Below are 24,988 nucleotides of genomic sequence, written 5' to 3'. Positions count from 1 at the left end.
ATTAATGTTATATATGCCTCTTTCCAAGTCTCTGCGACTTTCCCTAATATTAAAATTTCATTCATTATATCCTGTAGGTAAATGTTTTAGCAATTGATTATTGAATTTCATATCATTTCGCGTTTCCTGGCTGGGGTGGAGGCGCCAGCGGAGCCCCTCCCCTTCGCGGTGCCAAGCGGCTAGTCCGCTGGAAGGCGGCCGGCGGAGGCCGTAGGCGGAGGCGGCTGGGGAGCTGGGAGGGGCGGCGCGTCGGACTGGCCCAGCCCCGCGCAGCCACCCGCCCGCGGCGGCCAGCGGCTCCCTGCGCTCGGGCAGAAGGAGGAAGCGCGCGATGGCGGCGGCGGCGGCGGCGGCGGCGACCTCCTCCTCGTCTCCGGCCGGGGGCCGGCGGGGGGCGGGCGCGGCGGGGGGCGGCAGCCGGGGGGCGGCGGGGGGCTCGGCGGCCGCCCTGCGCGCCTTGACGCCCTCGTCGCTGCTGCTGCTGCCCGCCGAGGCCGAGACGAGGCAGCGCCTCCTGCGCAGCGCCAAGAAGGAGGTGGGTGCGCGCTGCTGGGGCAGCGGGGGGGGGGGGATGTTGGGGCTTTTGGGGGGTGCGGCTTAAGAGTCCCCTGCCTTTGGCTCCATGCGCTTGACTCATCCTATTCAAGGCGGGGGGCGGGGGAGAGTAAAGCACTGTTTCCCATGTCCCACCTTTTTGGGGGCTTTAGACTGAGCGAGGAGATTTCCTCCCTCCTCTCAGGAAGAAGAGACCTGACCAGCATCAAATGGACATGGGGGGGGGGTTGTTACCCCAAACAGCAGATCAGTTTGTTTAAAAAAGGAAAGCGAGGCAATGCAGGAAGGGATGCAAAACTCTCCAGATTTGGGGGAGGGGCATGTCACTCCTTCCCCATTTTGTCCTGCATGTGCAGGGTTACCCTGTCATAGTGGTCCTTGCAGTCTTCACATGCTCAGAGACCTTGCTCCTGTCTCCCATGCTCCCCTTATTTGGGGCAGGCCATGGCAGCAAGGTCACCATGGAGGTGCACAGATGAGAGGTGGTGTGGAGAGGCGACCAGTTGTTCGGCATTGCAGGTGGTGCTGGGGCCCGTGGGGGGCTTCCTGCAGGTATCTGGCTGGCCACTGTGAGAGTCGGGTGCTGGACATCTCTTCCTGATCCAACAGGACTTAAGTTTAAGACGACACTAGTCCCTGGGGCAAGATGAGATAGTAGAGGTAAAGGGAGTCTCTGAGGACACACAGAGTGGCTTTCCCCCATCTGGGGACAACCCTTCCTCTCTAGTCTGGAACATGTCCTGGGGAAAATGGGCATTGCTTGCCCTCTGGACAGCTTATTTATTATCTTTGTTGCCTTCAGCGTTATTGGAACATGAAGAATTTCTCAAGGTCTCTGGCAGCATGACATCTGGACCTGTCTGCCTAGCCGCTGAACATTCCTAAGGGTTCAAGACCCTTTCATCCTCCCCCTCATTCCTCCCCCAAGGATCAGAACTGAGATGGCTCTGATTTTGATTCCCCCCCCCTCCAATCTTTCCCATGTGGTGCTAAAACAGTTGCTGCTTATGTAAGTCTAGTTCTGGATTGTGCAGAGCCCACAGCCTGGGAGGTGTGTGTGGCTGGTACTGGGCTACCCCTTTGCAGCTCCCTCTCACTGCACATTCACTTGTGCTGCTCTTGGGAGGGGAGCTGCAGGCTGGCTGGCGTGACCCCATGGGGAAGTTTGGCTCCGTTGCGCCCATTAATTGAATTCTGGCATCATCTGTTGCTGTGTCCTGACAGACCCATAAAGGGCAAGATGAACAAGAAGAGGTCACTGCATTCGTTTGCCAAGGCCTGATGCTTCTCCACTTCAAAGCCTCTCCTGTGTTTTCTTTTGTCACGGACTGGAGCAAAGCCCTTGCTGGGGGCTAGAGAGACCAGGGAATCCCGCTGCCTCTCATCGGAATCCAGAGAGCCCACTGGTCCATCTAGCTCAGGACGGTCCATGCCAGGGATGGGGAACCTCTGCATGAGGTCTCCCTGGCCAACCCTCTTTGCAGGCTGTGCCCCTCACCAGCCCGGCTCCATGCCCACCATCCTTTGGCCCGATTGGGATGTGTCCCCTTCAACTGGGAGCCTGGATGGAGAAGTGCATGTAGGGAAACCTCCGTGCAGATCCACACGAGGCACATTTTAAAAAGTGACTTCCCCCAAAGAATTCTGGGACCTGTAGTTTGTTAAGAGTACTGGGAATTGTAGCTCTGGTGGGGAGACACAGCACTTTCCAGGATACTTTGCAAGGAAGTCATGTGCTTTAAATATATACTGTGGATTTGCCCTTAGATTTTGGCATGGCTGGGATGAAACCTCCTGTGCAAAGGTGAGGCCCATGTCAACTACTAGGCCCATTTTTCTTTCTGGCCTCTGCTCAACATGGTGGTCTCCCATGGGGCAGGGTGGTCTTTGGGGCTGCTCCACCCTTTCCAGCTGACACAAGGAGCAGCTGCTCTCCAGGCTCTGAGGCAGGGATTGAACCTGGGACCTTTTGCTTGTGAGGCAGGCGCTCTGTCCCTGAGCCACAATGCTGCCTGCTCCTCCTGCAGCCTCCCCTCCAGCCATGTACCAAGCCATAGGTGCTGTGCGCCTCTTCCTGTGAGCCTGGGAGAGCTGGAGTCTGCATAGGGCAAGCCACCGTGATGATGGTTATGTAAGTGCCAGAGATGAGTTTCATTCAGGCTGCCCCACAGGGAGGCTCCAGGATGTGAAAGGCAAACTGGGCTGGGATGTGAACTGCGGCACATGGGGAACGTGTCACCAACCTTGAATGGTGATGTTCTCCAGGCCGGACTGCCTTGTATCTCCTGTGTTGGGGTGTAAGTTGTGCAAGAAATAAGAAATATGAGCACGTGTCCTCATTGGCCTGGGAGTTTTATTTCTGTTTGCAGTTGTGAGCTGGCAATTCCTCTGTTAGTCAAATAAATTGTGCTTCTCTGCTTGCATGTAATTTGCAATTGAGAGAGAGAGAGAGAGAGAGAGAGAGCATGCCTGCCCACTTTATGATCTCTGGGACGAAGGAGTTGGGTGGCCCGAAAACACGTTCCTCCTCCTCCTCTGAGCTCCTCTCAAGGAATCTGGTGGTGGTGGGGGGCTAATATGAAAGTGTCCCCACTGTAAATGTAAAACACTAGCAAGCCACTTTACACTATCATGGCCTTTCCCCCAAAGAATCCTGGGAACTGTAGTTTGTTGTTTGGTGCTGAGAGGCCCTAACAGAACTATTTGTCTCACAAAACTTCAATTCTCAGTGTGGTTTAATGGTCAGTCCCTCTTCTCAGGGAACTGTAGCTCTGTGAGGGGGATAGGGGGTCTCCCAACAATGCTCCCCACCCTTAACACTACAATTCCCAGGATTCTTTGGGGAAAGCCATGGCTGCTTAAAGTGGTGCGATACCACTTTACATCTAGAGTGCAGATGGGGCCCATCGTCTTGTGAGATGGTTTTATAGTGACAAGTGCTGGGGAAATGATGCTTTGCCAAGAAGCATCACATTCACATTCACACGCACACGCACGCACACACGCACACACACACACACACACACACACACACGAATTGTGTCCCAAAGGTGAAACACACTGAAAAAACACAGCCATGGTTTGCGTGAAGAGGGGTGCGAAGCAAGCAAAAAATTATGTCAGCATCTTTTTCTCTTTCTGGCTGACTCTAAATGCTCTCAAGGAATAGCAAGGGAACCAGTTCATGCAGTCCCAATTTATGTATTGATGGTGAGAAAGCAGAATGAAGTTCTTCTGGTTGCCTTGGCAACCCCACCAATATTGGAGGGGTGGTGGTTACTTAACACGGGGGGGGGGCGCACAGTGGCAGCAAGGGTAGCATCCTGCTGACCCAGAAGGCATCCTCCTCAGCTGTGTGTCTTCCCTTTGATTTTTAAATGGGGCTCCCAGGGCACAAGGTAGAGGTCGTCTCCAGCACCTTTTAATTGCCTGCTCTGCCGGCAATGAGCTTAAGATGTTTTTATTCCTTAGTGCTGAACACTCTTAAGGTCTATTCTTGGATAGCTTTTTCTGGAGAGTTATTGATTGTGTGGCGTCGGTGGTTGTTTTCAGAATGGCCTGCAGTCAGTGAGAGCTGTTTCCTCATGGACATCCAATGAACTGAACGTTGGAGGATTCAGGACAGAAAGGCCTTCCTTGTGCAGTGCATAGTGGAACTCGCTCCCACCAGAGGCAGTGATGGCCCCCAACTAGGAGGGCCTTAAAAGAGGATCGGCCACATGGGCTGTCCTCTGCCTCCACAGTCTGAATGCCAGTTGCTGGAAGCCTTGTGCTCAGATCCCACAGGCCCCTGGCTGCCCACGGTGAGAACAGGAGGCTGGGCGGCATGGATCCCACAGCCAAGCACTGCCTATGTTCTGCCTCCACTGGTGGAGCCAGGATACCTCTGAAGACCACTTACTGGGAATTGCAATTGGGGAGAGTCCTAATGGTGGGCTTCCCATGGGGGCCTCTGGGTGGCTGGACTACAGGGGCCCCCATTTGGCTTGATCCCACACCCTGTCTTCTTACCCTCTCCCTCTCCTGTTAAAGAAGGCATGCATACCCCTGAATACCCCTTGCAGGGAATTGCAAGTGGGAGAGCGCTGGTGTGCCCTGGCCTTGCTTGTGGGCCTCTGGGTGGCTGCTGTGAGAACAGGATGCTGGACTTTGTGGGCCATTGACTCTTCTGAGGTTCTCCGCCACCTCCTCACTTAATATTTGTAAAAGCAGAGCCCCCTCCCGCAACCTGGTGCCTCCGCATGGTGCTTGGTTACGATTCCTACCTTCCCACCACCCAGCGACACTAGTTGGGGCATTACAACTTGTGGGGGCGTTACAAGCCATTTCCTCTGTTGGATGGTCAACAGAACACAGAATTGTTGGTGAAGTTGATGTGAATCTACATCTCTTCTGATTAGGAGAATTGCAGTACCTTATTCTGTAAATAGGTTAGAAATTGTTTGACCAACTAAAAACTTCCATTGGAAGGCAGGTTGAGAAAACACACTTACCGTATATATAATATGAGTTGCTCTTTTTTTAATAAAATGTAGAGGGCAAACATGTCTGTGAGAAGGGAGCCAATGTGGTGCAAGGTTAGAGTGTGGGACTGGGGCCTGGGATTCATAGCCCGGCTTGGACATGAAGCGCACTGGGCCTGTCACTGCTTTTCTCAGCCTTACCTGCCTCGCAGGGTTGTTGTGAAGACAAAAGAGGGAGAAAGTTGCGTATGCCACTTTGAGCTTCTTAAAGAAGGCTGCTCCCTGCAAGGCCCTTTCCACCTGGCCTGGGGGGCAGGGCCAGACTCCCCCAGCCCTACTGTGCTAAGTATGCATTCTGTAGTTGACCTCCTTTGTAATGCTTTATTTTGAAATCTTTAAGATACTATTTTAGTTTTCTGTTATGTTGCTTTGAATGTATACTCTATATTTGACTTTCTTCAGATTGCTTTAATTATGTTTTATTGATTTAATATGTTGTAAACTGCTTTGAGATTTTGCTTAAAAATATAAAGCAGTATAGAAATTAATAAAATAAATGAATAAAATAAATATTAAGTTAAATAAATAAAGAAAAATAAGTAAAAATATGTGAGAGTTGGGAGAATGTATCTTTTAAGCTGATGGTATCTATACTTGATACAAGATACATGAACCATCCTCCATCCTTTAAGAGCCGGAGTTATTTTATTTTTGCTCATATGTGGGTTTGGGACCAAACTAGCCATGGGCGCAATTAACAATTGTGTGTTTCATTTTATTTTAAAGTCAGTTGCTGGTCCCCCCCCCCCCGAAATACCTGGGAGGGGGAAGCTTTCTGCTGTGAGTTGGCTGAAGAAGAGCCTCGGGGCCATTTCCTTTCTTTTTGAAGGTCATAGCCTCTGCTTTCTCCTGCTCAAGGTGCTTTTTGTGCCCCCTCCCCCAAGAGCTCCCTTCCTCTGCCTCTGCTGCTTTGAAAATGTTCCAGGGAAAGATCCATGCCCCCCCCCCCCTTTGGAGCTGACTCTCCTGCTCCTCTCCCAGCTTTGCCAGCTCATCCTCCAGCATTGATTGCTTCAGTTTGTTTCCGTGGCAACAGCTGCTGCCGTGATTTTAAAATCTTCAGTGGCTTTGGGGAGTGAAGCAGTTAGAAGGGGATGGAATTTGGAAATGTGCGTCAGCTCAGCATCACCTTCCTTTCCTTCTCTTTGTAGCATCATATGATCTGAAAGGGCTTCCTGGGGGCACATTTTACAGCTCCCCACTGATTATGGCAGAAACAGATGGCACCCCTGTTGTTGTGCACACTACGTTTTCCAAGGGTGCAAAAGCATAGGAACATGGGGGGAGGGCTGCCTTATCTGCTCTTGGTCCATGCATCTCAGTATTGTCTACACTGACTGGAAGCAGCTCTCCAGGGTTTCAAACAGGGTGACGCTGCCAGGGATTGAACCAGGGACCTTTTGAATGCCAAGCAGGTGTTCTGCCACTTTAAAGAAGAGCAGACCTGGAACCAGCTAGGCATTCCTGCATTGCAGGGGGTTGGACTAGATGACCTGTGGGGGTCCCTTTCAACTCCACAATTCTATGATTCTGTTCAACTATTTGTATATGGGTCTGCAGAAAAGCATTTTGGCAGGAGGAGGGTTACCAGCAATAAAGGCAGAAATAAGAGTTTTTGCACCTGGTTGGTATGAAGAAACCTTACATGGCTGTAGGAACTTGTATGCTTTAGCGGGGAAATGGATTTAGCTTTCAAGATGCACACTACCTTCCAGGTCTCTGCTTGCCTTCCCCCACCTCCATCTCAACAGAAACAGTGCAATTCTCCAGTTCTTTCCTTGTTGGGAAATGTAGCTCTGCAGAAGGCTCCCTTGTGGCATTTCCTTTGGTTCTGGGAAGTGTGGAGCCCAAACTGAATTCTGCATATGGTGAAGGTGGGAAAGGCTGCACCTGGCTCTACAGGTGTGTTGCAACCCTGGTGCTTAGGAGCGGTACCTGGGTGCAATATGTGTGTGATCCGAGAAACATTTTGATCCCTACCTTCTTAAGATTGAAGGCTAACCCCAGGCACCTAAAGTCATTGTCCCACTTTGCACCCTCAGGTATCTGTTGAAAATCAGTTCTTGCCATGATTGTTTTTTGTCTCCCTAAATGAAACTTCGTGAGTGTACAGGGGGTGAAGAGAGAACAGTTGTGCTTCCATCCGTATCAGACTTCTCAGCTATGTTATCATCTGTATAACCCAAAGCAAACAGTCATTGAACGCACAGGAATAATGCAAGCAGTGTGTTTTACTTCTTCATTATTAGGATGTTGCTTTATCTGCAGGATAGTTTTTTCCACTTGTCCCTGCGGGATATTGGAATTACAGGCTGGTGACAGCAGGTGGACAAATTGGAGGGGGGTACAGGAAGGGAGGGAGTTGTGTTTTGTTAAGACGATAGTCAATGTGCAAACCAAAAGGCTCTCCTGGTTTACACCTGTGCAAATTCAAAATGAGAGAACAAGTTTTTCAGTGCTGACACGGCCAAGGTCAGGCCAGCTTTCCCTGGTTTACTTTTAATGTGGATGGGTACTGGCACTGCTGTCTAAAAACTTCTCTCTGAGCCTTGATTTGCAAAGCAGTGAGGAGGCAGTTTGACTGCTGGGGAAAATGTGTGTTGTTGGAGCCTTAAGAGTTGAGTGTAGCAAGCTGCCTTGGACTCTACTAAAAACATCAGAAGCACCTGCTGGATCAGGCCCATGGGAGGCCACCGAGTCCAGCATCCTGCTATCACAGTGGCTGACCAGATGCCCATTATGGGAAACCTACAAGCAGGACCCAAGCACTCCAGCGCTCTCCCCTCCTACAACTCCCTTCCAGCAACTGGTATTCAGCAGCATTTCTGTCTCCAACCGCGGAACTAGAGCAAAGGCAGCAGAGCCACCGTGGCCATTGATGGCGTCTTCCCCATGAAAAGAGTCTTAATGCAGGGCTGGGTGGAGATGCCCAGGTCAGTGCCCTTTGGAGGATGTCATCCCGGTCTCTCCCTTGAAGGTGTGTGCACACCTACCTGTGAAAGTGTGCTGGGTGACACGCACTGCTGGCAGGCATGCCCCTTGCAAGGCACGCCAAGCGCAATGCCAGCCTGGGGCTGAAAAGGGTTCCTTGCCTGCTGTAAAAGAAAAGTGAAGTGGGATAAAAAGGAGAGTTCTCCCCACAGGCTTGTATTTATTTCATTTATAAATGGCTGCCCTTGAGGCATCCCAAAGCAATTTAGAATGTAAGAACATTTATAAATCAGTTACATACAGTATATAAACAGATAAAACAATGGAATATGGGGGGGGGGGTGCTGTTCAAGGTATAAAGTTCATAACAACTTGGGAGCAGTTCACCTGCCAGATGGCCTTACCCCATAGATGCCCTCATGGCTGCTTCAGTGTGGCAGCACCCACACTCCGGAAGTCCCTGCCTCTTGACACCCCCCCCCACACTCTTTTTGCTCCCACTGAAAACATTTTCATTTAGGCAAGCCAGTCTGGATATGTAGAACGTTGACAGTGCACTTTTGTTGATTGCTGATCTTATCTTTTGAATGTTTTGAAGAGTTGTTTTTACAGTTTTTTTCTGATGATTTTATTGCTTCCTTCTCTCTGAGCATTTACCATCAAACAGTGTGTAAATTTTATGAAGTAAATAACAATAGTTTTAAACAACGATTATAAATACAGAAACAGTTTAAAACAACAACAATACATACGTAAAAGGAATTCCGATCTGAGACCATGGTCAACTGTGACAAAGACATTTTGAAAGAGGCCTTGATGCAAGAAATGAGTGCTTTGGGGTGGGGGGGGGGTAGAGAGAGGAAGTCCCAGTGCCCCCAAAGAAGTCTCAGAGAGCTCCCATAGGAATGATTGCCTGTGCTTCCTGGATATGCCTTTGGGGACTGAGCCGGGGAGCTCTTCCACTAAGCTATGGGCCTCCCATGATTCTTTTTAAATGGAAGAGGACTGGCAAATGTCAGATACCAGGGAGGGGAGGGGCAGAAAGCACAGTCTGGCAGCCTGCCTCAGGTCTCGTCTTGAGGGTTGCCCTCCTCCCGCTGCAGAACCAGGTGGAAAATGCAGCTCAACCAGTTTGCCTTCTGTGGGGTTGGGGCTGCCGGCTGCCTGGTGGAAGCCGGGGTCATTGCTGTTCTAGAGGGACAGCCAGCAGTCTACTTGCTCTCTTGCTGTGGATAGCAGTCCCCTCCCCCACTTTCTAGCCGGAAACATCTGAGCGTCTTGGGATGGAAAGGCAAGTTGATGGTTCCCCACAAGCAAAGCTTTGTTTGTACAGAGCAGCATTGGGGGCGGGGCAGGGCTGCTGCTCTGTGAAGGGATGCAAGGACACTTCTGTTATGAGCTCAACACTCAAAAGGGTTGAAATCCCCCCCACACACCTCAAAGATAATTGGCTACTTGCTAAAAGGCCATCCTGTTCATCCTAGCATTGGGTCGACTCCACGGCCAGGTTCTTGCCATTGTGAATTCCCTCCAGCTCTGAGAGCCCCAACAAAGATCTCCTATTCACCAACACCCAGTGAGGAGTTGAACCAGTTCCTGGACTGAACCACTGCAGGCTTCACAGGTGGGTTGGGTGTATCCCTGCCAAGAAGAAAAAGCAAACTCTCTGCACTTAGAAAACCAGCATGGAAGTGTGAAGCTGGGCTAGCACCATTCTCCCTGAGCTGCTGATTTTCTGTGTGCAGGAATTTAATTATTCTTTCCTGTGAGCTCCCTATCTTCCACCTGGAATGGTGCCATGCAGAAATAGGCTTCCCTCCTCGTCTGCTGTTTGGGGGAATTGAGCACAGGATCCCCTCTGCAATCAGGTCCTATTTCACTGCTTGAACAGACTCAGTTGGGGAATTTATGCGTGCTGAGGAATGGGGTGGGGGAGCAGGCAAATCCCACCTTGGATGCGTGGCAGAGGGCCATGGGTACTAATTTAGTGCCAGCTGAGAGGCACTCTGCACATGGTTAGAGGCCCCTTCTGCTTCTTCATTTCTCAATCTGTTTGCAATACAAACACTCACTGGGACTGATGTCTGCTTCAGGTTCAAACCCCGCTTCCTGTCCCACAGCAAGGCAAGGATAGGGAAAGCACGAAACCGGCACAGGAAATTGTGACTCTGAATGCCATTATTTTATTATCATCCTAAGGACACATTGGGGGCAGGAAGCACAGCTGGCAGGTGAGGCAGCAGAAAGGAGCTGAGAGGGATTGTCGGCTGAATGGGGTTAGTCATTGGCCTGGTGCATCCGCTGTTGGCTGAGCAGCTGTAAAGCTCACACTGTCCTTTGAAAAGAGGCAGCAGCTGCACACCGGGAAAGGAGCACAGCGGCAGGAGCAAAGCCTTGCCTTGTCAGCACTGCAGAGACAAACAGAGCTGGATGTTGGCAATGCAAGTGAGGAGGAGGCCTGCCTGGCCACTGCATTACCCTCACCTGAGAGGTCACATCCCACACTTCTCTACTAGCTAACTAGCAATTAGCCAGCTAGCCAAAAATTCCCCCTTAAAAGCAACTTTTAATTTTCTTTTTAAAGAAATCATGTGGCAGTTCAGCCAGTAAGTCCACAAAAGCCTAGCTCTGCAAGCAAAATGGAACACAAATTACAGAGGATATAAATATTCTAAAATCTGACTCTTTGAGTTTTACCAACTTGGGATTTGCATGTGTGATACCTTCCAGGTGTATAATAGAACATGCACGGCTATCCCAAGTGCAAAAGAAGACACATTTAAGACATTTAAGAAAGCAAGTCTGTGCTTAGAGCTGCTTTGAGCTGGAGCTCTTGAGCTGCCATCACCTTTTCATAGAATCATAGAATCATAGAATCATAGAGTTGGAAGAGACCACAAGGGCCATCGAGTCCAACCCCCTGCCAAGCAGGAAACACCATCAGAGCACTCCTGACATATGGTTGTCAAGCCTCTGCTTAAAGACCTCCAAAGAAGGAGACTCCACCACACTCCTTGGCAGCAAATTCCACTGTCAAACAGCTCTTACTGTCAGGAAGTTCTTCCTAATGTTTAGGTGGAATCTTCTTTCTTGTAGTTTGGAACCATTGCTCCGTGTCCGCTTCTCTGGAGCAGCAGAAAACAACCTTTCTCCCTCCTCTATGTGACATCCTTTTATATATTTGAACATGGCTATCATATAACCCCTTAACCTCCTCTTCTCCAGGCTAAACATGCCTAGCTCCCTTAGCCGTTCCTCATAAGGCATCGTTTCCAGGCCTTTGACCATTTTGGTTGCCCTCCTCTGGACACGTTCCAGTTTGTCAGTGTCCTTCTTGAACTGTGGTGCCCAGAACTGGACACAGTACTCCAGGTGAGGTCTGACCAGAGCAGAATACAGTGGCACTATTACTTCCTTTGATCTAGATGCTATACTCCTATTGATGCAGCCCAGAATTGCATTTTCGATTTCCTCCTTCTCGTAAGAGGACAGAGATCACAACTGTTTTTCTCTCAGGGCAGCTTTCTCTAAGGGCTGCTTGCCATCACATTCCCTGCAGAACATAGGAAGCTCATTAAAAGCAGTTTTCTTCAGGAAAGGATTGGTGCAGATGCAGGACCTTTCCTGATTCCTGGGAAAGGAACAATCCCTGCTTGTTGGGCCCCTTTGCCTCCCAGAATGGCTGGCTGGTTGCCAGGAATCTTCTGACATGAGAGGGGTGACTAAGTTAGTTTTCCCCATCCTGTCCTCCCTATCGGACCCTTGATCTGATCCAGCAGGGGTGCTTCTTAGGTTCTTGGATTTCATCGAATCAAAGAATTGCAGAGTTGGAAGGGATCCTCAAGGGTAATCTAGTTGTCTTCTTCTTTGGCGATCCCTCATAACCGAGTAAGATTGTCTACCCTCAATATGGTCTTAACAGGGAGGCTATAACTGACTGTGGAGGCCAATTCTGGATCCACACGTCCTTCCACAGTGGGGACATGGGTTTCCGGGTGGGAGTTGATCCCAGTGAGAGTTTGCCAGGCCTGCCTTCCTCTTAGCTCGTTTCTCCCTTTCGTCCTGATTTCAAGCATCTTCAAAGTCCATGACACCTTTGGTAAAGGCTGTTCTCCAATTGGAGCACTTGCAGGCTGGTACAACCCCCTCCAATGCAGAAATCTTAGCTAAAGAATGACAGAGATGTTCCTGGAAGGAGCAGCTGCCACCCCAAGACAGATTTAAAATCTCTCCCTTTCCCACCTGTCCTGCCATCTGCTCTCAGCACCATTATTTTAAAATCCTGGGGAGTTGTGCACAGGCACCTGCTGTGTGCAAGTAAAACGTTTCTTTCATAATGTGAGGCAGGAGGAAGGGGAGGATGGCTGATGGGATGGTGGAGGGGGAAGCTTCATCCTCTCCTCCCCTTCTCTGACAGCTGCTCTTGCAAGGTGCCCACTCATTTTGTGCCTCACTTTTCATGTTGCTCCAGCTGGAATCGGAGCAGCAGCCCCAGGGGAGAATCCATAGCCCAGGGATTGGGAGGAGCACCTTCTGTAACCCACTGATCTTCACTTGCCCAGTGACCCCTTGTACCCTTCCATCACATTCCTGTTGCCATTACAGGAACAAAGCACTCAGTGTGGCCTGTGTGCTTCATTCCTTTAAGAGCAATTTTTAAAACTGCTGTAAATGGATTTCATTTTGATGCAGGCACTTTTAATCCAACTGCTCTCTGCTCTCCAGGGCTTAATTTTCAGCCTTCTGCTCTACTTCCATCTGAGTTCAGCTTCTAGGCATAGTCACAAAAATCCTTCTACTTCATGTGTGTGTGTTTTGGAGGGGCTCTCAGGAGCTCTTTGAACTTGGTCCCTGCAGCCTCAAAGCTTCAAACTCTGGAATGATCTCTGTCCTGGGAGCGATCCAGTCTGCTAGCAAGGGGACTGGAACCTAATACTTTAATTTTACCTTCACAAACTAAAAAACTCACCTTTCTTTTGTTTTGTCTCTACTGTTTTGCAGGTGAAACAGATAATGGAGGAATCCGTCACCAGGAAGTTTGTACATGAAGACAGCAGCCACATCATTTCCTTTTGTGGTAAGTCTGTCAGCCGGACGTCTCCCGTCTGGTGTGCAGTTTCCCCTTTGTGCTCCATCGGTCATGCCTGGCCACCAATATCTGAGCTGTGAGCCTCAGTAGCTTCTCAAAGGCAGTTGCACACTGCCCTTTCGGATGACATCTAGTCAGGGATGAGGTGGGGCTTAAGAATAAACATGGAAAATTGATCTGAACTGGAAATAGACTGTTCCATCTATCTGTTTTGCCTTACCAACTGTGGATTTTTTTCCTGACCCCATACCAAGACTCCTTGGAGGCTGCAGCAGCCCCAAGGTGGAGAGGGATCTGGCCCTGGTTCATCCTGTATGGGTCCATGGAGCTCACCTTCCCTTCCCTGAGCCCCAAAATGTCAGTTCCACTGCTAGGCCCTCTTATTGGACTCATTGGAGAATCAGGAGATCCCAGAGGAGAGATCCCAAGAGCTGGAAACCCCATTTACCTTGAAGAAGGTACTTAGCTGCAGAAGACGGCACCAGTCCTTTAGTTAGGAGGCAGTTCGGGGGGGGGGGTCAAGCATCTACTCAGTGGCCACACAACCCTGCTATAAAACTTGGTGGTTGCTGAGACATTAGTGGTTGGGCTCAGCTGCAGAAACACTGGTCGTGGATCTGAACTCAGCCTTTACCTCTCTCCAAGGTGCTGACTCTTGCTTTGCGCACACCAGCTTGGCTGTCTTGCTAGCCTGGGGGAAACTGGAGCTACTGACCTTCCCTTGCTCAGGCCATCATCCATCTTCAAGGGTGGCTCTCTCCATGGACCAAATTTATGGAGGAGAGGGCTATCAATGGCAATTAGACATTGCCGCCATGCTCTGTTGCTGGAAACCACAGGAGGAGAGAGGGCTCTTGGGCTTGAATTGAGCTTGTGAGTTTCCCACAGGCACCTGGTTGGCCACTTTGAGAACAGAATACAGTGGTACCTCGGGTTACAGATGCTTCAGGTTACGGAGGCTTCGGGTTACAGACTCTGCTAACCCAGAAATAATACCTCGGGTTAAGAACGTTGCTTCAGGATGAGAACAGAAATCGTGCAGTGGCAGCACAGTGGCAGCAGGAGGCCCCATTAGCTAAAGTGGTACCTCAGGTTAAGAACAGTTTCAGGTTAAGAATGGACCTCCAGAATGAACTAAGTTCTTAACCCGAGGTACCACTGTAGTGGACTAGATGCGCCATTGGCCTGATCCAGCACAATCTTTTTATGATATTAGGTTCTTATCAAAACAGCTTCAATATGTCTTACAATACGAAGTTTTCAAAAGTGTCCCTAAATTTGTATGCTTCCATGGAACTGCCCCCCTCTCTACTTGCCACCTAACTTCTGATATTGGGGGGATGTAGTGAAGAGCCTTTGAATCATTCTCAACTGGTGGGCAGGATCGTGTCAGAGAAGCTGGTCTGTCATGGAAGATGAGGCTATCAACGGCTGCTAGTCACAATGGCCATGCTCTGCATCCAAGCCATGCTTCTGAATGTCAGTTACTGGAAGCCACAGGAGGGGAGAGTATTGCTTTTGTGCCCAAAAATTGCTTGTGGCTTTCCACTGGAGCATCTGGTTGGCCACTGTGGAGACAGGAGACTGGACTAGATAGGCCATTAGCCTCATCCAGCAGGCCCTTCTTATATCCTTTGGCTAAGCCATCCATTTACAAGTGATGCCTGTTGACCATTACCTCAACCTGACTCTTTGGTTAAGGTAGGCCAGCTGTGTGAGTGGGGAGAGAATTAAGATAGGGTGATCCAGACACCACCTCCTCTTCCTTGGAGCAACTGTAGACTGAATCACCAAATGAACAGAGCAAATCTGGAGCTGGCTGGCTCCCTATGGGCTTCACATTCTTTATAGCGCTGTTCCTCACCACCCACAAGGCAGGACAGGCAGGAGTGCTTGGCAGTTCTCAGCATCCCAGCCTCTTAAGCCTGCTGTTGCATTTCTCCTTGGCCTCAGGGCAGCTCTGGAGCACCATCTGGGGATGATGGGAATTTAATTTGAGTTGCCTGCCAGCCTCCCTCAGCCTCCATGGGGAGGATCAGGCTCTTAAATAACCCTTATTAGCATGATAAGTGGCAGAGGAGGGGGAAGGGAGAATGGCGCCAGGATAGGGCAGCTTTCAGTTCTATCCCTCTGCCTTGTTCTCCTCCAGGCCTTTAAGAAGCCATGGCTGCAACCTTTCTGCTTTGTTCCTCCTTTAATGCAGACACGTCCAACAGGTAGATCGTGAACGTCTGGTAGATCATTGGCTCCCCCCAAAGAAGCTCAACCCCCCCCCAAAATAGGGCTTTCCTTCCTAAAAAAAGCTCAACAAGTTTGATCGCTGTCAGTCTTTACCTGTGAGTAGATCGCAGTCTCTTGGGAGTTGGCCACCCCTGCTTTAATGGAAAGGCTGCAATGGATTCCACTCAAAGGACTTGTCCAATGTGGGTGCCTGAAGTTTGGTGGGATTGACTGCATGGCAGCCCCCCTCAAAGGCCTCATCCACGCAGGTGGATAGGGTGATGGTGGGGGGAGTCCTTTCATTCCTGATGGATCTGTGTTGCCAGGTCTTGGTAAACAGCACTTGCTTTGGTGGTTCATTATTTAGTGACAATGTGTCATCTTGGCAAAGCATCCCTTGCTGGCTTCTCCCTTGATGCAGCTTAGATGAGTCAGACCGCAGACCACAGAAAAGAAAGAGAGAGAGACATCTGTCCCTTTGGTTGGGCAAGGAAACCCTTGACCAGTTGCTGTATGGCTCAAGGTTGGAGTGATGGGTTTGCAGGCCAAAATGGCCTTCCCGCGTTCAGGCAAGCCTCCTCCTCCTTCTTAATTTTAATTTTCAGTTTTCATCATTAGCATCATTCAAACTTAAATTCAACATTATTTATACAATTGGGGGATTCCCTGTACCCCAAGACTTCCCTCCTCCCCCTTCTGGTTTTCCACAAATACATTTTTTAATTTTAACCGCATCTAATTCATATATCCAACGTTGATTACATCCTTATTTATTTCTTTACCTATTAAAAAATTACAAGCGCTATATCAATCCTGCTAACATCTTTAAATCTTTGCATTGTTCCTTAATATACTCTATAAATTTATGCCATTATTTTTTAAATTTACTATCATCTTGGTGTCTGATCTTCCCAGTCATTTTCGCCATTTCTGCATAGTCCATCATTTTCGCTATCCACTCTTCCTTGGTTGGCGTTTCCTCTTCCTTCCATCTCTGGGCAAAAAGTATTCTTGCAGCTGTTGTTGCATACATAAACCGTCTTTTTAAGTCCCTTGGTATTTCTTCTCCTGTGATGCCTATTAAAAAAGCTTCTGGTTTTTTTGGTTTTTTTTTTAAAACAAAAGTTATCTTAAACATTTTTGTCAGTTCATTATATATCATTTCCTAGAATGCTCTCCCCTTCATGGATCACTGCCTTGCTGTGGTGAAGGGGCTTGAATAACTCAGAGAAGCTATGAGCTATGCCGTGCAGGGCCACCCAAGATGGACAGGTCATAGTGGAGAATTTTGACCAAACGTGATCCCCCTGGAGGAGGAACCGGCAAGCCACTCCAGTATCCCTGCCAAGAAAACTCCATGGACAAAGGTAACAGGCATATAAAATTTATAACGCTGGAAGATGAGCCCCTCAGGTCGGAAGGCGTCCAACATGCTACTGAGGAAGAGCGGAGGACAAGTACAAGTAGATTCAGAGCTGATGAAGTGGCTGGGCCAAAGCCGAAAGGACGCTCAGTTGCAGATATGCCTGGAAGCGAAAGGAAAGTCCAATGCTGTAAAGAAAAATATTGCATAGGAACCTGGAATGTAAGAACCATGAACCGTGGTAAGTTGGATGTGGTCAAAAATGAGAAGGCAAGAATAAATATTGACATCCTGGGCATCAGTGAACTAAAATGGACGGGAATGGGCGAATTCAGTTCGAATGACCATCATATCTACTACTGTGGGCAAGAATCCCGTAAAAGAAATGGAGTGGCCCTCATAGTCAACAAAAGAGTGGAGAAAGCTGTACTGGGATGCAATCTCAAAAATGATAGAATGATCTCAATACGAATCCAAGGCAGACCTTTTAACATCACAGTAATCCAAGTTTATGCACCAACCACTAGTGCTGAAGAAACTGAAATTGACCAATTCTATGAAGACTTACAACACCTTCTAGAAATGACACCAAAGAAGGATGCTCTTCTCATTATAGGGGATTGTTAGGGAGTCAAGAGATAAAAGGAACAACTGGGAAGTTTGGCCTTGGAGTTCAAAACGAAGCAGGGCAAAGGCTAATAGAGTTCTGCCAAGAGAACAAGCTGGTCATCACAAACACTCTTTTCCAACAACACAAGAGATGACTCTACACATGGACATCACCAGATGGGCAGGATCAAAATCAGATTGATTATATTCTCTGCAGCCAAAGATGGTGAAGCTCTATACAGTCAACAAAAACAAGACCTGGAGCTGACTGTGGCTCAGATCATCAGCTTCTTATAGCAAAATTCCAGCTTAAATTGAAGAAAGTAGGAAAAACCACTGGGCCAGTAAGATACAATCTAAGTCAAATCCCTTATGAATACACAGTGGAAGTGAGGAACAGGTTTAAGGATTTAGATTTGGTGGACAGAGTGCCTGAAGAACTATGGATGGAGGCTCGTAACATTATACAGGAGGCAGCAACGAAAACCATCCCAATGAAAAGGAAATGCAAGAAAGCAAAGTGGCTGTCCAACGAGGCCTTACAAATAGCGGGGGAGAGAAGGCAAGCAAAATGCGAGGGAGATAGTGAAAGATACAGGAAATTGAATGCAGATTTCCAAAAAAATAGCAAGGAGAGACAAGAAGGCCTTCTTAAACGAGCAATGCAAAGAAATAGAGGAAAATAATAGAATGGGAAAAACCAGAGTTCTGTTCAAGAAAATTGGAGATATGAAAGGAACATTTCGTACAAAGATTACCATAATAAAAGACAAATGTGGAAAGGACCTAACAGAAGCAGAAGACATCAAGAAGAGGTGGCAAGAATACACAGAGGAATTATACCAGAAAGAAATGGATGTCTCGTACACCCCAGGTAGTGTGGTTGCTGACCTTGAGCCATACATCCTGGAGAGTGAAGTCAAATGGCCTTAGAAAGCACTGCTAATAACAAGGCCAGTGGAAGTGATGATATTCCAGCTGAACTATTTAAAATTTTAAACGATGATACTGTTAAGGTGCTACTCTCAATATGCCAGCAAATTTGGAAAACTCAGCAGTGGCCAGAGGATTGGAGAAGATCAGTCTACATCCCAATCCCAAAGAAGGGCAGTGCCAAAGAATGCTCCAACTACCGCACAATTGCACTCATTTCACACGCTAGCAAGGTTATGCTTAAAATTCTACAAGGCAGGCTTAAGCAGTATGTGGACCGAGAACTCCCAGAAGTGCAAGCTGGATTTCGAAGGGGCAGTGGAACCAGAGACCAAATTGTAAACATGCGCAGGATTATGGAGAAAGCTAGAGAGTTCCAGAAAGACATCAACTTCTTCTTCATTGACTATGCAGAAGCCTTTGACTGTGTCGACCACAGCAAACTATGGCAAGTTCTTAATGAAATGGGAGTGCCTGATCACCTCATCTGTCTCCTGAGAAATCTCTATGTGGGACAAGAAGCTACAGTTAGAACTGGATATGGAACAACTGACTGGTTCAAAATTGGGAAAGGAGTACGACAAGGCTGTATATTGTCTCCCTGCTTATTTAACATATGCAGAATTCATCATGCGAAAGGCTGGGCTAGATGAATCCCTAGCCGGAATTAAGATTGCCAGAAGAAATATCAACAACCTCAGATATGCAGATGACACAACCTTGATGGCAGAAAGTGAGGAGGAATTAAAGAACCTTTTAATGAGGGTGAAAGAGGAGAGCGCAAAATATGGTCTGAAGCTCAACATCAAAAAAACGAAGATCATGGCCACTGGTCCCCTCACCTCCTGGCAAATAGAAATGGAGGCAGTGAGAGATTTTACTCTTTGGCCTCCGTGATCACTGCAGATGGTGACAGCAGTCACGAAATTAAAAGACGCCTGCTCCTTGGGAGAAAGGCAATGGCAAACCTAGACAGCATCTTAAAAAGCAGAGACATCACCTTGCCAACAAAGGTCCGTATAGTAAAAGCTATGGTTTTCCCAGTAGTGATGTATGGAAGTGAGAGCTGGACCATAAAGAAGGCTGATCGCCGAAGAATTGATGCTTTTGAATTATGGTGCTGGAGGAGACTCTTGAGAGTCTCATGGACCTCAAGAAGATCAAACCTCTCCATTCTTAAGGAAATCAGCCCTGAGTGCTCACTGGAAGGACAGATCGTGAAGCTGAGGCTCCAATACTTTGGCCACCTCATGAGAACAGAAGACTCCCTGGAAAAGACCCTGATGTTGGGAAAGATTGAGGGCACAAGGAGAAGGGGACAACAGAGGACGAGATGGTTGGACAGTGTTCTTGAAGCTACAAACATGAGTCTGACCAAACTGCGGGAGGCAGTGGAAGACAGGAGTGCCTGGCGTGCTCTGGTCCAGGGGGTCACGAAGAGTTGGACACGACTAAATGGCTAAACAACAAGAATGCTCTAGCCTTTTTGCACGTCCACCAAATGTGGTAGAACATGCCTTCATTCTCTTTACACTTCCAACATATGTTGGTAGTGTGCTTGTACATTTTTGCTAATCTTGTGGGAGTCAAATACCATCGGTACATCATTTTCATATAATTTTCTGTCAGCGAACAGCACGTGGTGAACTTCAAATCCTCCCTCCATAATCTTTCGCAATCGGCAAGTTGTATATTATACCCAACATCTTTTGCCTAATGAATCATTACTGCTTTTACCTCTTCATCTTTAGTTTCCCATTCCAACAGCAATTTATAGATTTTTGGCAATAGTTTATCATTATTTCCCAACAACTGGGAGGGGTGGCTAACACCCCAGAGGACAGGATCACACTTCAAAACGACCTTGACAGATTAGAGAACTGGGCCAAAACAAACAAGATGAATTTTAATAGGGAGAAATGTAAAGTATTGCACTTGGGCAAAAAAAATGAGAGGCACAAATACAAGATGGGTGACACCTGGCTTGAGAGCAGTACATGTGAAAAGGATCTAGGAGTCTTGGTTGACCACAAACTTGACATGAGCCAACAGTGTGATGCGGCAGCTAAAAAAGCCAATGCAATTCTGGGCTGCATCAATAGGAGTATTGCATCTAGATCAAGGGAAGTAATAGTGCCACTGTATTCTGCTCTGGTCAGAACTCACCTGGAGTACTGTGTCCAGTTCTGGGCACCACAGTTCAAGAAGGACACTGACAAACTGGAACGTGTCCAGAGGAGGGCAACCAAAATGGTCAAAGGCCTGGAAACGATGCCTTATGAGGAACGGCTAAGGGAGCTAGGCATGTTTAGCCTGGAGAAGAGGAGGTTAAGGGGTTATATGATAGCCATGTTCAAATATATAAAAGGATGTCACAAAGAGGAGGGAGAAAGGTTGTTTTCTGCTGCTCCAGAGAAGCGGACACGGAGCAATGGTTCCAAACTACAAGAAAGAAGATTCCACCTAAACATTAGGAAGAACTTCCTGACAGTAAGAGCTGTTTGACAGTGGAATTTGCTGCCAAGGAGTGTGGTGGAGTCTCCTTCTTTGGAGGTCTTTAAGCAGAGGCTTGACAACCATATGTCAGGAGTGCTCTGATGGTGTTTCCTGCTTGGCAGGGGGTTGGACTCAATGGCCCTTGTGGTCTCTTCCAACTCTATGATTCTATGATTCTATGATTCTAACTCTCTTGCAAACCTTGACAGTTCTTTACTGAAACCCAATCCTTTGTCCAACCTAAATAGATCATTTAGTTGGTGGTATTGTAACCATTCTGTTAGTAATTGTCTTATATCCTCAAATTTTTCACCTTTAATTGGTTTCCTACAGTTAACAGCTCTTTGTAAGTTGCGCATTCACCTTCCATGTTTTTTTTTTAAACTGGTATTGCTTCTAATGGTGATAACCACCATGGAGTGGGGATTTTTATAATTTTCCCATACAGCATATATTGATTTTCTTTTTAAAAAAATTATAATATTTATTACTTTTAAAACTTACAAAAAAGAAAAAGAAGAAAGAAGACAAAAGAAAAAAAAAACCAAAAAAGAGAAAAAACATTACAATACAATATATAAACTATACAAAACACAACCTCAACACATTAAACTAAACACAATAAACTAAACAAAACAATACAAAACAATTTAAAAACATACATCATACCTTTTCCATATTCTATCTTTCATTCCCTTGTTTCATCAACCTCCTCTCACCTCCCTTTTTGTATTCCACTTCTATTAGTTGTCTCAGCAATTCCTTTCCCTCTTTCTCTATTTTCTGTCATATAAATGTCTTAACATATTTTTAATCTTATTTTCCATTAAAACTGGTATACTTATTTAAGCTTAACTCCTTAAAACATTTCCACTAAGGCCATAAAATTTCATTCCAACATTTTTCTATTACTCATTAATTTTACAATATTTCTATATATAAACTTTAAATTTTCCAATCTTCTTCCACCATCTCCTCTCCCCGGTCTCGGACTCTGCCAGTCACTTCTGTCAACTCCATACAGTCCATCAACCTGGGGATCTTATGTCCGAGGCTCTTAACTCTTTTCCACGTCCCTTCTGCAGGTCTTCTTCATATTCTTTGACGCTAAAGAGCAGATCTCGGGGAAACTCCGACCTAACAATGCTTTTATTCTTTCTCGACAGGTCAGCCAAATTTCCATAGTTAAAGCTAAGATCCATAAAGTATTTCAGGGCATGTTTCAAGATTCCTCCAAATCCAAAGGCCCCCAGAACTCCAATCTCCTCTTGACCCAAGTCCATGTCCCAAAAGTCAGTTAATCCCTGCATGGAGGGATCTTTCCAACTTTCCTTTTCCAGTCCAGGCCGGGCTCCGATCCTCAAAATCTGACTTTTTCTAGTTTCAATCATAAAAGGCCTCATCTTATAGTCCTCAATTTGCCTCTGTAAGGCTGAGGCTCCCACTTGTATTACTTTAGGTTCGACAACAACAACTTTCTCCTTCTCCTTTTCCACAATTTGTCCTGCTAAAGTAAATTCCTGTACCAAATCCTGAATAATTTCTGTATTGGTGCTCACTTTTTGTCCCAAATTAATCACTTTTTGTCCCAAGTTATCAATTTTAGTAGTCAAAACATCCGTCTTCTTGTGAAGTTGTTCCAACGAGTAGCTTATCTTACATAATGCAGTTACTAAGGCTTCTCCTGTTGACATTCTTAGATGGTCCAAGGTCAATCCCTGATTCTCACAGTTCTTATCATGCAGCTGGAGATTCCCCAGCTCCCCTCTTGTAACAGTTTCAAAAGCTCCCTCTAGAGGGAAACAGTCTCCACTTGTATCAATCCTTTCAAGCATAGTTCAAAAAGTAAAGTTAGTTTCAATTTTCATTTACTTTTCCTCCTTTTTAAATGCAGAAGAGGACAATGGAAACAATATATTTCTCTTATTTAACTAACTGTCAACATACGTTCTTGTCAGGGGCTCAGGAGCAGAAGCACAGGGAAGAGGGGAGATGGAGAGCGAAGGGGAAGAATCTGAGGGCAGCGTAGGGGAAGATGACAGTGGCCCGAGAGATTCCATGAGCCTCTCCAGCGAATCGGAAAATTCACAGAAGGGGGCTCCGATGGCCAGGGCAAGGGGGGTCCCGGGAGGGACGCACCAGAAGCTAGAGGCCAGCAGCGACTCCCAAAGCAGCAGCTGGAGATCGGGACCAGTTTCCCCACCAGAGCGTAGCGGGGGGGAAGAGTCCCATGTGTCAGGGCAGGCTTCTCCTCCAGTGGGGAGAGAAGATGAGTCAGGGCTGACCACGCCCCTATCGCTGAGTGAGGGAACGGAGGGGAAGTCAGTGTTATTCTAAAGCAGCAATGCAGCAGCAAGCAAAGGCTCTAGCAGCCAAGTCAGCTGCTTGTGGCTGGAAAGCCAAACAGGATGTGTGTGACTGTTGCCATGGAAACAAAGGGGCAGTCCATTCTGTACTGAGCACCGGATGTTAGCTCAGTGTGTGTGTCATATGACCTGTACAGGATGTACATGGGTGGAGTTTGGTGTTTCTCTCTGTTTGTTGAAGAGAGCAGACATGTTTTCTCTGTACTGAAGTGAAAGACAGGAATAAAAGCAATGTAGATACATTTCTGTCTGTGTCTGATTCCCCTCCCTGGGGATATGCTGGAGAGCAGGGAGGAGGAGAAGCAATTGGTGTGTTTTTCTCACAGCCTGAGGAAAATCGCCGGAACGGACCTCGTGTGTTTTTCCTGCCGGGAGTCGCCGGAGGGAGGTCGAAAGAATTCAGCCGGTGCCTGGAGAGATAGGCACATTCCTCTGACCCGACCCTGAATTCTGACATTGGTAGCAGAGCTGCTGGTTTCTACGATCCATGGAAGTCTGCAGAAATAGGAGCAGAGCTGCTATTTTCATCCCTCTCCATGGAAGCCTGAGATGGAGGCTGATTCTCTGCAGCTAGAAGCTGACCAGAAGAAGCTGAAAGCCAAGCTACGGAGCCCAGGTATGAGATTTTCGGGCTTAGAAGTGTGAATGCAGATAGATTAATTCTCTGCTTCATGGGAGCAACGTTTGGGAAAAACAGCTCCGAGAGAGAAGAGTCTGCATTCCAAACATTCCTGTGGTTTTTCCTGTCCAAGGAAAGGAATGTGGTTGCTTAGCAACGCAGGCCAGTTTCAAGATAAGGGCTGGAAGTCAGGCTGTGCTCGGAGAGGCACAAACAGCTCGTGTTTTGACTAGGCCCTTACAAAGGAACTGTGAAAGGGACTTTCCAAGCGGCCAGTGTTAGAGCTGCCAGGTGCACAGAGTGTAAACAAGCCAGCTATTGGATTTTAGAGGCTTGTGTTTGAGAGTCAGTGCAAGGACTCAAAATGGATGTCAAGAAGGGAAGTCTGCCTTCTCCACCCCTTTTGACCAGTAACAATTATGCATCTTGGTCTATTAAGATGAAGGCCTTGCTGCAGAATCAGAGACTGTTTGGGGTGATTGAGAACCCCATCCCTGCAGCACCAACGCCTGCTTGGGAGTCACAGGATGTGAAGGCCAGAACCGCTATAATTCTGTGCGTGTCAGACTCTCAGCTTATTCATATACAAGATTTACAGCACGCGAAAGATGTTTGGGACACGCTGAGAAGGACACATCAGAGAGATGCAGGTTCTTCAGCGTTGCTGTATTTTGAAAAGCTGACTAACCTGAGGCTTGCGCCTGATGGAGATGTTCAAGCGCACCTGACGGAAATGAAATTTCTGCGTCAGCAGATGGTGGAACGCAATTTCCGTCTGCAGGAGGAAGCTGACTAACCTGAGGCTTGCGCCTGATGGAGATGTTCAAGCGCACCTGACGGAAATGAAATTTCTGCGTCAGCAGATGGTGGAACGCAATTTCCGTCTGCAGGAGGAAGTGTTTTGCTTCATGGTGATCAACAGCCTGAATCGGACTTACAAAACGGTTGCCAGTCAGCTGGGGTCTCTCCCAGCGCAAGATCTAACGGCGGACAGGGTCTTTGCCGTGGTTCTGAACGAACATGACAGACTTGCTGCCCTGGAAGTCAAGGACAGGGGGAGGGAAGAACGGAGTTCAGACACCCCCACTGCTGTAGCTACTGGAGGAGACGCTGTAGCTTTGAACGTTGTCCGATGTTTCAATTGTGGGCAGACTGGGCATTTTCAGCGGTACTGCAAGAAGCCACGTCAGAACAAAGGAGCCAAGGGAAGCTCCACGAAGTCTGAGGCGTCAGGCAGAAGTCATGCCAAGTCACAGGCGAAGCCTGCAAAGGCTTTGATGTCCC

General features: G+C 47.7%; 1 protein-coding gene across 2 annotated transcripts in view; it reads left to right on the top strand.

The window, feature by feature from the left end:
- Nucleotides 1-331: 331 nt before the first annotated feature.
- SGSM1 (small G protein signaling modulator 1) overlaps nt 332-24,988 on the top strand; it is a gene marked incomplete at its 5' end in the record, with an annotated part of 98,107 nt that continues 73,450 nt past the window's right edge. Inside the window, 2 exons of one of the 2 annotated variants that reach the window (XM_079949309.1) lie at nt 332-535; nt 13,011-13,086. In XM_079949309.1, the coding sequence (XP_079805435.1) occupies nt 332-535; nt 13,011-13,086 (280 nt within the window). The remainder of the gene's footprint in view (nt 536-13,010; nt 13,087-24,988) is intronic. The other variant, XM_079949310.1, reaches the window with a different exon arrangement.

This window comes from Podarcis cretensis, assembly GCF_951804945.1.
Source record: "Podarcis cretensis genome assembly, chromosome: 13".
Taxonomy (NCBI): Eukaryota; Metazoa; Chordata; class Lepidosauria; order Squamata; family Lacertidae; genus Podarcis; species Podarcis cretensis.
Note: the sequence above shows the minus strand (reverse complement) of the source record. Positions and strands in the feature narration are given on the sequence as shown.